General features: G+C 36.4%; 1 protein-coding gene across 2 annotated transcripts in view; it reads left to right on the forward strand.

Annotated features, from left to right (window-relative positions):
- The window catches only part of SETD3 (SET domain containing 3, actin N3(tau)-histidine methyltransferase), a 63130-nt gene extending 50891 nt beyond the window's left edge, over window positions 1-12239 (forward strand). For both annotated transcript variants that reach the window (XM_061376392.1, XM_061376393.1), the window contains 5 exons: window positions 3376-3450; window positions 6101-6267; window positions 6906-6991; window positions 8892-9052; window positions 9690-12239. In XM_061376392.1, the coding sequence (XP_061232376.1) occupies window positions 3376-3450; window positions 6101-6267; window positions 6906-6991; window positions 8892-9052; window positions 9690-10130 (930 nt within the window). In that variant the 3' untranslated portion in view covers window positions 10131-12239. The remainder of the gene's footprint in view (window positions 1-3375; window positions 3451-6100; window positions 6268-6905; window positions 6992-8891; window positions 9053-9689) is intronic.
- The last annotated feature ends 755 nt before the right edge of the window (window positions 12240-12994 follow it).

A 12994-nucleotide genomic window follows, 5' to 3' on the forward strand; every position in this document is an offset into this window, starting at 1 on the left:
CAACAAGCTAGTTAATGGTGAAGTGAGGAAATGGAAAGCTGTAAGAGGATGGTTTAGCAATGATATTAGGCAATCTCATATATGCTTCAAAATTCATACCCTTCAATTGTGTTTCCGGTAGATAGTATTATTTATTGTAAGCAATGAATACAAACATACTATTCAAGTAATGTGGCTCTGTTGTATGAGAGTTGACCTGAGTGTTTGAACAGCAGCATGTTAGTATTGTTGGTATAAGAAAAGCCTGGTTTAAATGAACAAATTGTAAAGCAAGTTGTTTCTCACTTGACATTTAGGTGATTTATAATTACTATGACTGTACCAAATATAGCACTTAAGGCTAGGCTACAAAGTTGCAAGTGTTTGGGTTTTTTTGTTTGTATGTTGTCCTTATTTAAAGGTGATTGCATGTTCTTTAAAAGTGATTTTTGTCTTCACTATTTGTTATGCAATCTCATAACTTTGATTTAGCAATAAAGCTTGAATGAGAGTTTTCAATATAAAGAAAATTCAGGAAATTATAAATAAAATTCAGAAATGTATGTTTTTGTAATAGAAGTCTTAGCTGCAAGCATCAGTACTTCCTGTACCCTTTTCCTGCTGGGCATCTCTTTCAGATGCTTTTGCAGAGACTTGTCTGTATTCATTAGACAACTTTTAATGAGTGCCTTCAAAGTTGGGATTAGAGGAAAGAGGAAGAGAATTAAGGTTCTGGGAGGGAAAAAATTAAGTAGCCTATATTAAAAGAGCAGCTTATTATGTTGTTTTAATCATTCAAACTTCTATTTAAATTGATAAAGTAATTTTTATTTTTATTATGCTCTTTAACAGTGGGTTTGATATGGAGCCAGGCTCTGGAGGCAAACCTGCTAATGCAGTAGTATGTCAGAGTTGGAAGCACTTTTTTTATGCTGAAGTATATCCTAAAGGGTGGGGGAGGGACTGAGCTCTAAGTATTATGTATGTATATACAAACTTAAGTCGTTTGTTTCATATTTCTACAGAAAACAGTTTAAATGTCTATCCAACCTAAATCTATAAACAACTGCAATATGGATAATGGGTTAAGAAAAGCTACTAAACCTATTTTTGTTGTGTGTTGGTTACCTTCTGCTATTAGAGATAGGGGGAAAAACTGCTAAGATAACTAAGCTGCTCAGACAACTGTAAGCTGTCTGTATTATAGTTTATATTATTGTAGAGTGAGATGAGGGTGGGTTCTGCTCTAATCATAGTGCATTCCTTGAAAATACATGAAGGCAATTGTTCTTCAGTGCAAGAAATTAGGAAACAAAAGATGGCGTAGTATGTGCCCATCTAGTCTCTTCCAAATGTAGTGCTGAAATACTTCTCAAGTCGATCAGCTGCTATATATCCCTGTTCTTGCTTTATCCCACAGGGCCCCTTTCCGTGGGCTAGATAATAAAATGCTCTTTGGGTTTTAACTGGAGCTAGGTCCATCCAGCTTTTTCGTGCTTCTGACACTGTTAATTAGATCAACCTGGCTCTAAGAACTATATCAAAATGGCTGTCTTCATGCATTTCGCATTGTTATTCTTTAGTGGGATTGTATTTTGACAGTCAGAGGTTGATTACTAGTTCTGACGGAGCTTTGAATAAGCTATGTTTTGCCCGTTGGGCTGGGTCCATCCTTAATCACTGACCAAGCAGACTACTGCATGCTTTATACACAACTTGAAATTCATGTATCAGTCTGCTTCAGAAATAAAACTGAAGGGATGCAATTTGTCAGCTATCATGTGGGAAGAGAAGTAAACATCCTGTTAATTCTCTTACATGACTACTATTAAAAGAAAGAGGAAATAAGAGTCTATCACTCCATTATGTTTTATAGAAAAGCCTTTCAGAAACACTGCTGTTTATAGGGGTTTTTTGTGTGTGTGGTGTTTTTATGCTTGCCTTTATGGAAGAAAAAGTAAAGTCCAAAAAATGAGCAGTGTTCTAGTGAAGTATGCTTCAACTGACAGAATCTTTCTCTTAACTTACTGGAATTATCCCAGAAAACCTCCTTTTCCATAGGCATTTCAGGAGACTGGAATACAGACTTTTCACATTCAGAAGTATTTCATTGGTTTTACACACTAAGAAAATTTTAGGCTGTATTGTATGGCTCTCATGTTCTCTTCTGATTGCAATACACCACAAACCCATAGTAGACCTGTGGTGGTGGTTCCCCAGGCAGAGGAGTACTACAAGCCTCCACAGGGCCGGGCTGCCCAAGCCTGGGGCTTCTGTCTTGGAGTGGCTGCACCAGGGACAAGTTCCTCATGCTCACTTTGTGAAAGCACTGTTTTGGCTGACAAGTGCATACTTGATGATGCAAGCAGCCAAAACTATTATTGTGTAAACCATCAACCAAGCTTTCAAAATAATTTATGGAGTTCTGTATTTGGACAGATGCAACCAAGATGGGAATCCGGGTATACTGCAACTTGTGTCAGTCAGCTTACAAAAAAAGTGTGTTTTCACTTATGAAAGCTGAGAGAGAATCTTTGGCTTCTTCTTGTTTGTTTTTTTTTTTCCCCAGGCCAAGAGCATATTTTTCTATAAGTTAGCTCTGTCAGGACTGAATTCAGGATACCTATCATAAAAGTTGCTTCCTGATCATTCAGCAGCTTATGTTCAATCCTGTGGCTCAACCTGTGCTGGCATCTAATACTACTCAAGAAGATGCTGTTTGTCACTTTATAAAAGTATTTTTAGGATAGCTTTACTTGTTAGTTTAAGGACCACTTTACAGTTTTATAATCTTTTTTGGGGAAGTACAAGTTTGTTAAAGTTTATCCTCTTCCATTGCCTGCTACTGTCAAAAAAAATGATAATCTTTTAGCATTTTAAGAGTATTGCTTAACTTTTAGATAAAGGGATTATTTGCAAGTAAATTATAGTTCTCTGAAGACTCTACCCCCTAAAGATCCACGGTTATTGAATCCTTTTTCATTGAGAGATCAGAAATGTGTTGGCAGTTGAAGGATAAAGCACAGCATATAGTGCTGTCATTGCCTTGCTCCCTTGGGCCTCATGGGAGTGACTGAAAGCTCCAGAACTTTATAACAATCTGCTGGCTTTAGCATGGGACTGCCTGTGGTCTGTGGAGGGTACTTTTCTCAGAGCCTTCTGTTCACTTCAGGTAAATTATTTCCTCCATTGGATTTCTTTAATGCAGAGATTTTTTTTAAAAGAGATTGCTCAGGAATCATAAAACAATCACTACCAGCTATGCTATATTGTGCAGAGAAAGAAATAGATGCAATTGTTGTTGTTAATATCTGCTTCCAATAGGATGTTTTGTCATTGGTGGGAGAGATAAATATAAAATGCTGAAGGTGCTTTTGTTCCTCTCTCCTTGGATAGATCACTACAGGCTACAATTTAGAAGATGACCGGTGTGAATGTGTAGCGCTTCAAGATTTCAAAGCTGGAGAACAGGTAGCATGAACAGTTATCTACATAATTGTTCTTCAATTAAGTTTTGTGGGCACTTGGTAATTCCATACAGCATTTTAATAGCAGAGTGGTTGTGGATTAAGCCCTGCTACTTTACAGTGTTATTATAGTGAGTTAATTTTGTGAGAACATGCTACCAAACTAAGTGCACATTTTTCAAAATGAGTATTTTCTGTCACTTGGTAGACCCCATCTTCAGAGGAGTTTTGATTCCTCATATTTTACAGAACTAGTTGAAATATTTAATCACTGGTAAATGCACATACATAGGCACTGAGTTTGGTATTCTTGATGAGGTTAATAAAAGGCCATATCAAAACGACCAAAGGTAAATATATTTTGGATTTGGGGCATGACTTTGAATACAATAGCAGATTGTAGTCTTTGTTAACATTGTTGGCTTGTTTGTTAATTTTCATTAAACAAGCGGTTAAATGCAGTATGTTGGCCAGTCATTTACCCATGTTGTCATTCCTATACTTTGTGAAAATGAGAAAGGACCGAAAAAGGTAGTTACTGCCTTTGACGCAGACATGCGTGTGCATTCCCCTTCATCCTGAAGCAGAAAATACCAAGGGAGAGTCTTGCAAAGATGCATGAAACAGTTCAGAATCCAGTATTTTGTTCAAAGCTGCTAAGAAACAAAAATGAGTGTTAAAACTAGTGATGGATTGAAGACAGTGGTTCCAGGAGTATAGGAAATCTCCAGTAGGAGGGTTCCTGTGCTGTGTCAGCAGCCAGCCTAAACCCACAAGTGTAGTAGCACTCAATTTTTCCTACTCATTGTGCAACTGCAGCCAGCACGGCCAGAAAAAGACTTCGTAAAACATCCTGAAATGTTTTGTAACTTTGTCTCCGAGTTACTACCTTTGGAGTATTATTTTGCCAGTCTTACACTTTTGATTTTGCTTATGAATTGTTACTTTCTTTCTTTAACAAAAATATGTCTGAAATTTTGTTTTTAAGTATGTCTTTGCAGAGGTATGTTTATCCTCATTGCTATGCTGAATTTTACAGTGATTGTATATTTTTTGTGTTGTGCTTAGAATTTGTTATGGCAGTCAAATATTTGCTGTTTTTTCCAATACTGGTATGATGAGCTAAAAGGGGTCCACAGTTTTTCTACAAGTGATCCAATTTATAATTTTCCACAGCTGGCAGTAGATGTGTCACATAGCTGTTCTGGCTGCTCTCTCCAGTTCACTTATAGAGGCTTCTTCTATTTTGATTTTATTTTAGTAGTTTCATTTTGTCCGGGTTTTTTTTTTTATATTTCTGTGCAAACTTTAACTGTTACTGACATCATTAAGGCACTTTAATTATATAATGTTTCAATCTTTTAAGGCACTATGGAGATGTTATTTCTTACAGTTTCAGCAGGAAGAGGTTGTGATCCCTGCTTTTACTACAGGAAATAGTCCACAGAATCTGTCCAGCACTGGCCTTGAATAAAGCAACTTTCTCGTACTGTTTAATTGTCTTTTTTGTGAAACAGTCTTAAAGTGTAAGAGCATACTGTATAAGCTGCACATGATATGTGACTTTTATTTTAATATGAGATGTATCACCATAGCTTTAAAACTGGAGATGGTTAGCAACTCTTTCCTTAACCACCACCTTAACATAACTAGGCAGGTCACTTGTTCATTATAGGAGTGTGTTACAGTACAATGTTTACTATGATTTAGACTCAAGTGTAAGCATTTAGTGCTTAGGATAAATAGTTCTAATCTGAAATTGAAAACAAAGAAAGTAAATGCCGTTGTCACTGCTGAACCCATAAGAGAACACTATGCCTTTCTCTGTAGCTAGAGAAGAGTAGAAGCTGACAGGTATCCAAAGCATTGCTGTACCCTAAGGTTAAGAAGGGAGTCCTGTAACTGTTGAAACTTTTTCTGATCGACAGTATCATTATTAAACAAAAGAGGACAATATCCTCTTGATGCTGGAGAAGACAAGTGCTACTCTGACCTCTTGCCCACGTACTTCATACAGCCTAGCCCCAAATTAAACACTTCTTGGTTATATTTAGGAACTTCTATAATGTGAATTAAGTAACCTATATCCTTTAGATGATGAGTTCAGAGTGTAACACAAAAATAAATACTGGCTGACCACAGATGGGATCTATGTGCGACATACTGTGGTATGTCTGTGCCTTAAGGTAACATTAAAACAAAAGCAAAGTTCATTCATCAGCAGTGTAGGTTACTCTTTTGGGTGGACATATGGTGAGGAAAATTACCTCAGAAACACCATTTCTTTTAATGGGCCTTGTCTCAGATTTTTTAGTCTTTAAAGGCATAAGATCATTGAATGCTTATTTCCATATAGGGGTATTTTATGACTCTGAGAAAACAAAAGTATTTTTATTTTGAAGTACAGAGTAAGAACCTCTTCTTTCAAAGTCTCTCAGTTACATAGATAAGTTTACATCTACCTCTATATTGCCACACTGTATACAGCATTTGAATGGATACCAGAAAACAAAGCCTATTTCTTTCTATAACCAAATATATCTTGTACTCAGACTAGTAACTCTTTCAGGAAATAACTTTCTAATTATGTCAGTTTTGTGAGCTATCTTAAGCTTTTTTCCCTGTCCCTTCAACTTCTCTTTTCATCCTTCTAGATTTACATTTTTTATGGCACTCGGTCAAACGCTGAATTTGTGATCCACAGTGGTTTTTTCTTTGACAATAATTCACATGACAGAGTGAAAATAAAGCTTGGCGTGAGTAAAAGTGACAGGCTGTATGCTATGAAGGCAGAGGTCTTAGCTCGTGCTGGTATCCCTACGTAAGTAAAACACAATGCCATGGATTTTTAAAACATTTCCAAAGTACATAGTGTCCAGTAGAGTGCATATAAAGCTGCTCTATGATACTTTTCTTCTGTGTAATATTTCTCCTGTTTGTATAGCAAATTATAGTTATTGTAATAACATTTACAGAAGTTCTCTGAGCTATATTATCATCTAATTTGGACAGTATATAAAGGAAAAAGCCTTTGCTTTAATAACCATTTGAACAAAACCAGAGTAAGGATTAATTTAAAGCAATCTGTGGGTTTTCTTTCTTTCCTGTCCCTTGCAGACATACTGTGATGCTCAGTATGCGAACCACAGCATTTTCCTTTAGTCTTTTCAGTCTAGAGGGTACTGTTAGGAGCAGCAGATGTGAAATATTTCATTCTCATGAATTTATTATAAAAGCTGTGTAAAAATAATTGTAAGTGTAAAATTGTAGAGATAATTGTTCTTTTCAGACACAGGTTAGGGAAGCTTTTTTCCAGTTAGAACTAGTATTACGTAATTTTTTAAAAGTTACTTTTGTAACAGTCCATTTGTTTTATATTTGTAGTCCTTTATGTTGAAATGAGTTTAAAGGTATGACAGTTGATCTTACATTTGCTATTGTGTTTGTTTCTTTTATTAGTTCTAGTGTTTTTGCTTTGCACGCCACTGAGCCTCCAATCTCTGCCCAGCTTTTGGCTTTTCTTCGAGTGTTTTGTATGAGCGAAGGTAAGATGTTTTATAAAGATACCCAAACCCAATGTTAATAAGGTTATGTTTGGAGATTATTTGTTTGTTTGTTGTTGGCTTTGTGGTTTTGGGGTGGTTTTTTTTTTTTTTATGATGCAGGAATATGATGGACATTTATATAAAACATTAAGCTGGAAGACCGGAGAAGTTGAGGAGCTGAGGTTAAAAAGGGATCTATAAACCAGTGAGAAACTCAATCTTCTGCCATGTTGCCTGCAGGAATATTTCAGTAGCATAGGCTAACATAGGCTATTCTGTAACTCCTAAAGCATGAGCTGATTATTATTTTTTTTAATGGTTTGTTTGGTATTTTTTTAATCCCCCAGCCTGTTGTGAATGAGTGGGCTTTGGAGCTTGATCTTAGAGTTCTTAGATTTAACAATGATTCACAGAACAAGATTATGCGAGACTTGGGGGTTTACATGCTTAAAATCATAACATATTAGCCATCACTGCTAGAGTCACTTAGGCATGGTATTAGAATGTTCTGTACCGTAGGAGAAATATGAAAGAGACATTTCAAAGATGAGTATTTTAAGTATTTTTGTTAATTCATAATCTAAAACTAAGTTATGTATTTGCAGATTCTTTCTGTAGTGTTTCTCTTAATGTTAGGAACTTGGGAAGTATTTTAAGTATTTTTTGTTAATTCATAAGCTAAAACCAACTATGTATTTGCAAACTCTTTTCATAGTGTTTCTCTTATGTTAGGAGCTTGGGGAGGAATATGTGTACAATTAATAAATATTCACCTAATTTATGCATATGAAACTTCTGGTTAAATGTTTATAATAGCTGCTTGCTGGTTAGATGCAGTTTTGGAGGTTATAGATGTGACAGTATTTCATGACAGTGAATTTCCTTGCAGTTAGGGGTGCTGTGCACATGATGTGGGTCTTAATACCAGTAGGAATACTGAATTTGTTAGATTTTACATGTGCTCTATTTGCTGTCTTTAACAGAAACAACCTAACTTACTTAGTGTTATGCCTTCACTGCATCCTATCACCCATCTTTTAGAACATAGTAAGAAACTGTAATAGGATAGTTCAGTTGCAAAGGACCTACAGCAATCATCTAGTCCAACTGCCTGACCACTTCAGGGCAGTAAATTCAAGTAAAGAAAGTTTTAGGATGCTGGTGAGGGGTGAATTTTGGCTCGGAGGACAAAATGTAGCTAGTGGACAGTTTAATAGCATCTCTGACGTGAATAGGCTGAGCACAATCATATGTCTTAAATACTGTGGAAGAAAACTGTTTGTTGAGAAACTACATGCAAGTGGTCTGTGAAGTTTGTGATAGCTGCTTTGCAGGAGTGAAATTTGGTAATTAAAAGATTAATGGAATTTGTGTAATGTCAAGGAGCTGCTAAGCATTTTCTGCTCTGTGTGAGGTTTATTTGATGGATGTCTTTTCTGACCAACTGTAGGGAGTTTCTGCTGCTGAAAAAGATTACCAAAACAATAGGGGGAAAAATTATTCCATTTCTATTTGCACACTATGGCTTGTTCCTTTTATTATCAAAGTTCACTGAACTCTTTCAAGAATTGCTCTCTTTGGCTTATCAAGCATTATACAAGACATTGTCTTGCTGTTTGAGAGTTATGCTGTGTTTCAGAGGCTATGATACATAAAGTATCTTTATTTCCATATAGAGCGGAAAGTTGGTTCATTTTCTGCTAACTTCAAGACTTCCAGTTGTCTCTTCAAAGAGAGCCCTAGAAATAACCAGCATCTCTGATAATTCTTACTTGAGGAGAGGTGTTTTTTTTCTGTTAGCTGCTCAAATCTATACTATTAAAAATAAAGCTTTCTGCAGTTTGTCAACTGACAAATGATGAGATTATTTTTTAACAGATTGGTTTTATGCTTATTGCAGAAGAGCTGAAGGAACACTTGATAGGCGAGCATGCCATTGACAAAATCTTCACTCTGGGGAACTCTGAGTTTCCCGTTAGCTGGGACAATGAAGTTAAACTTTGGACATTCCTAGAAGCCAGAGCATCCCTTCTCTTGAAAACCTATAAAACAACTGTGGAGGTAAAAATATCATTATCATTACATGTAATTTAAATGTCTGAAATGTTCTGTGTTATGATTGTAGGAAAAGGTATTTTGTCCCTCATCTTGTCTTTACAAACTTCAGTCAGAATGTTAGCACGTAATTCATTCTGTACTGTTTAAACTGTAGAAGCAGATTTGCATTATCTAAGGAAAATAAATCAGATTGCAAAAAGGAAAATTTTCTTAATGTAATTTTGTTAATGTATTTTTTTTCTTTGATTCTCCAAATAGAGGCTACTTGCTTTTTCTCTGCAAGTAAAATGGGGAATCAGTTTCAACTCGTCGTCTACTAGTTAGGCTGCAAGTTCTCCAGACTGCAAAGAAATGTGCTACTATTGCAAGCATATAAGTAAACCTAAATGTTTCATACATTTGTGAAGTATCCCGAGTTTGCTTGTTACGCAGGCTGATCTGTGTGGAGAAATTTGGGGCTGCTTTATAAATTCTTGACAAATGTCACTGGGACTGCACGCAGAACCCCTCATTCATACAAACATCCATTGGCTCAGCCTGAAGAACTTAGTGTTACTTACTGTTAACTCAGAGAAAAGTTGAGGATATCTTTTTATTGTGTTGCTTCTTATTAACAGTCTTGCTTTGCCTTTTCTAACAGGATGATAGGTGCTTCTTGGAGACCCATGACCTTACTACACATGCGATAATGGCCATCAAATTGCGCTTAGGTGAAAAAGAGATCTTGGAGAAAGCAGTGAAAAGTGCAGCTGCTAGCCGAGAGTATTATACCAAACAAATGGCAGAAGGAGCTCCGCTTCCTAAATATGAAGAGAGCAATATTGCCTTGTTGGAGAACACTGTGGCAGACTCTAGACTCCCTATTGTGTTGAGAAACCTAGATGTGGAAGAGCAAGAGGACTTAAAGATTGATGAAGCTATTAATGCTGAAGTCACAGAGAATGGGTTTGTAAATGGTGAAAACTCTTTTTTTAATGGGACCAAATCAGAAAGCAAAAATCTAAATAAAGAGAAAAGCAACAGAGAGACTGAAGATGCCAAAGAATCTTCTTCAGAAAGTACTGACGAGGTTAAAGAATAGTCCTAACACTTTACTTCCTTGTGAAATTAAATTAGCTGAAGTTTATGAACAGTGCGTTTATGTTGGTGTGTTTCTTTGTTAATATTTCTCTTTCTGCAGAGAAAAAATGGTTTTGCTGCTTTATATAAAAATGAATTTTTAAGTTATTTAAAAGATTTAGCATCCCTTTTTAACTAAGATTGCCATCTTGCTTTCAGGCAGAAACTGGGGAAAGAGGTGCCTTCGGAAGATTTTGCAGCCTTTTGTTGAACCAAATGTATTTTCTTCCTGGGGAAGAATTAAGCTCTTCTATCTGCTGTGCTTTTGTTGTTCTGTCACTCTGACTACCGAAATTAAAAGCTTGCTCTGCCTCCTGCCAAGAAAAGCAGAAGGCAGGACTGACTCGGTATTCAGCTTGAAGGTGGGAAAGCAGTACAGCAGAAAGCTGGATAAGAGAATCAGAAACTTGGGAGACTGGAGGAAAACCTGTTTAAAATCAGGTGTGCCAGTCCAGAGAAAGGTAAGGTGGCAACCTTATGATTGGTAGTTTTAAATGTTGATGAGAATCCAAATTGTATACACTTAAAGTGATCTCTGAAGATTTCAGTTTACTTTGTTTCTTGTTTACTGTATAAAAATGTCTCATCTTTCTTCTTCAGTCAGTTAGGCTGCTACAATACAACATTCACCAACTTTTAAAGGCTGACTTCTTTGTATTTCCAGGTGGTACTTTTTATTTACAAGGTTGACAGCTGCTACTGGAGAGTTTGAAAGCAGATAGGCCAAGCCACAGCTTTAAACTGTACTGTTCAAAGTGAGGTCGCTTCCCAGCTGCTTCAGGTTTTCACAGCTAGCTAGAGATTTTCAAAGCTACACTTTTGACTAAAGCATTACTAAAAGGAAAATACAATTAATATTCCTATCTGATACTCCTTCCTTTCTCTGTTGTTGGATGTAACGTTGAATGTGACATGGTTACCTGATCTTACTCAACTTATCTTTTGGTTAAGATACTAGTTGATGATCCTTTCTTGAAGGAGATGACAGGCAGGCTAATACATTTTTGGCCCAAGTCCAGACCACAGCCAAGTCTGCAGTATGCTTTGCCATTTAGATTGCATCTCCATCTGATGCACATTTCTTGGAATACCTTCACAAGTTAAGGAGTTCTACTGTCTCGAGGAGTTTTGGTCACCCTCGTACTATGTTTTGATTTCTAAATGGAAACAATACAATCATAGCACAGTGAAATACCAGAACAAGGGTAATTCCAAGGCCTGACTTAGAAATTACGTGGGTACCGGGAGAGAGGAAGGTGGAATATTTTTATTTTGTGGGTGAATGGAGAGGACTATAAAGTGATTTAATTCTCTTCTCCATATTAAGGACTTTGTCTTTTACCTTTGTGTCCTTAAGTTCAAGATAATGCATAGAATGAACAAGCTTGGACAATTGTTTAAAGCTGTTGAAATTGTTAAAGGTTGATGTTGCAACCTGCTTATCCAAGATCAGTTGCAGTAAAATGTCTCTCGGCATATTCATGGTTTTATTAGATTTTGCTTCTTTTATACTGCAACTTGGAAATGTGTTTTTGCATAAATCTTTGGTGCAATACACATAAGTAGTGACTTTTGGGTTGTCATAGCAGTTTTGGTGTTCAGCTAGTATCAGTGTGGGGAAAATAGGAAGAAAAATTAGTTTTTTAAAGAATATTTCACTAAGAAGAATGGCACATTGCCATTGCACCTTGGATATTGCTTCACCACTAACAAGATGCTGGACTGGTATTTTTGTAACTATATGCTGCCTTTGGTAGAATGTTATGAATTATTGTCTTGACAGTTTAAATGTCATACAAAAGTCATTACATTGAGGTTTTTATTAGGACCAATATTCCAGTTCTGTTTTTGCCACTTACATTGCACAACATTGTAGTAGATACTATGATGCAGTTCTGAAGCTAGCCTTCCCTGAAAACTATAACTGTAATTCAGAATTTAAATGCTTTGGTTCAACCTGATACACTGTATTTTGTTCCAGTATTTGCTGATATCTATGGCTTAGCAAAGCCTGTGGTCACCACAGGACAGAATGTGTGGGTTTTCTTGAATAAAATATAGTTCTACCATGTCTACTGTAGTGAGTGTATTCCACAAACAAAACTCCTACCAGCTACTGCTGTAATCTTTTGGGGTCTGTGGGGAGAGGAGTAACTGTCCAGGTACATATAAAGATTCAAGGAGAAATAGCTGGGGGGAAAGAAAAAAGTGATTCTAGTAAACAGTAAAGGAAAGTGGTCTGTTAAGCGCATGGTCAAATTCTTACTCTTCATCTGTTACAGTTATTTAGAAAAATATGTTGCACACAACAATAACAGTAATCTAATTTTGCAATTTGCATTTTTCCTCCATGTATGTAATGGTTTCTCAGAAGCACTAACCTAAAACTTAAGCTTTTGAAAACTGAGGTGGAAACAAAAAAAATTGGCACTGATGAGCCCTTATTACCATCTGTCATGAAAACAGACCTTTCAAAGCATTTTAAAGTTAACTTTCTTCATAATGTTTGGTTAAGAGGCTGTTCACACTAATCCCAGGCTAAATGCCAAATCTTGCTTCTGTTTAGCTAGCTATCTGAAGTATTCCTGTAAGAAAGACATCACTTGGATTTCTCGGACTGTTCTTCAGAAACAAAATAGGAGGGGGGAGGAAAAAGCCCTTTTGAATTTTATATGAACCTACCTGCTGATGAATCATTTCCCTAACAACCCATACCTCCTTTAGCTCTGTCCTGCAAGATGATGGCCATGCAGCCCTGTTGATAAAGTCAAATATACAAAATGGAGCAACAACCTCCACTCTGAAAAAATGGTTTTAAAGTATGTA

The sequence above is a fragment of the Neopsephotus bourkii genome, unplaced genomic scaffold (assembly GCF_033783945.1).
Source record: "Neopsephotus bourkii isolate Nb327-2 ecotype Australia unplaced genomic scaffold, CSIRO-AGI_Nbou_v1 NB_1707, whole genome shotgun sequence".
Classification (NCBI taxonomy): domain Eukaryota; kingdom Metazoa; phylum Chordata; class Aves; order Psittaciformes; family Psittacidae; genus Neopsephotus; species Neopsephotus bourkii.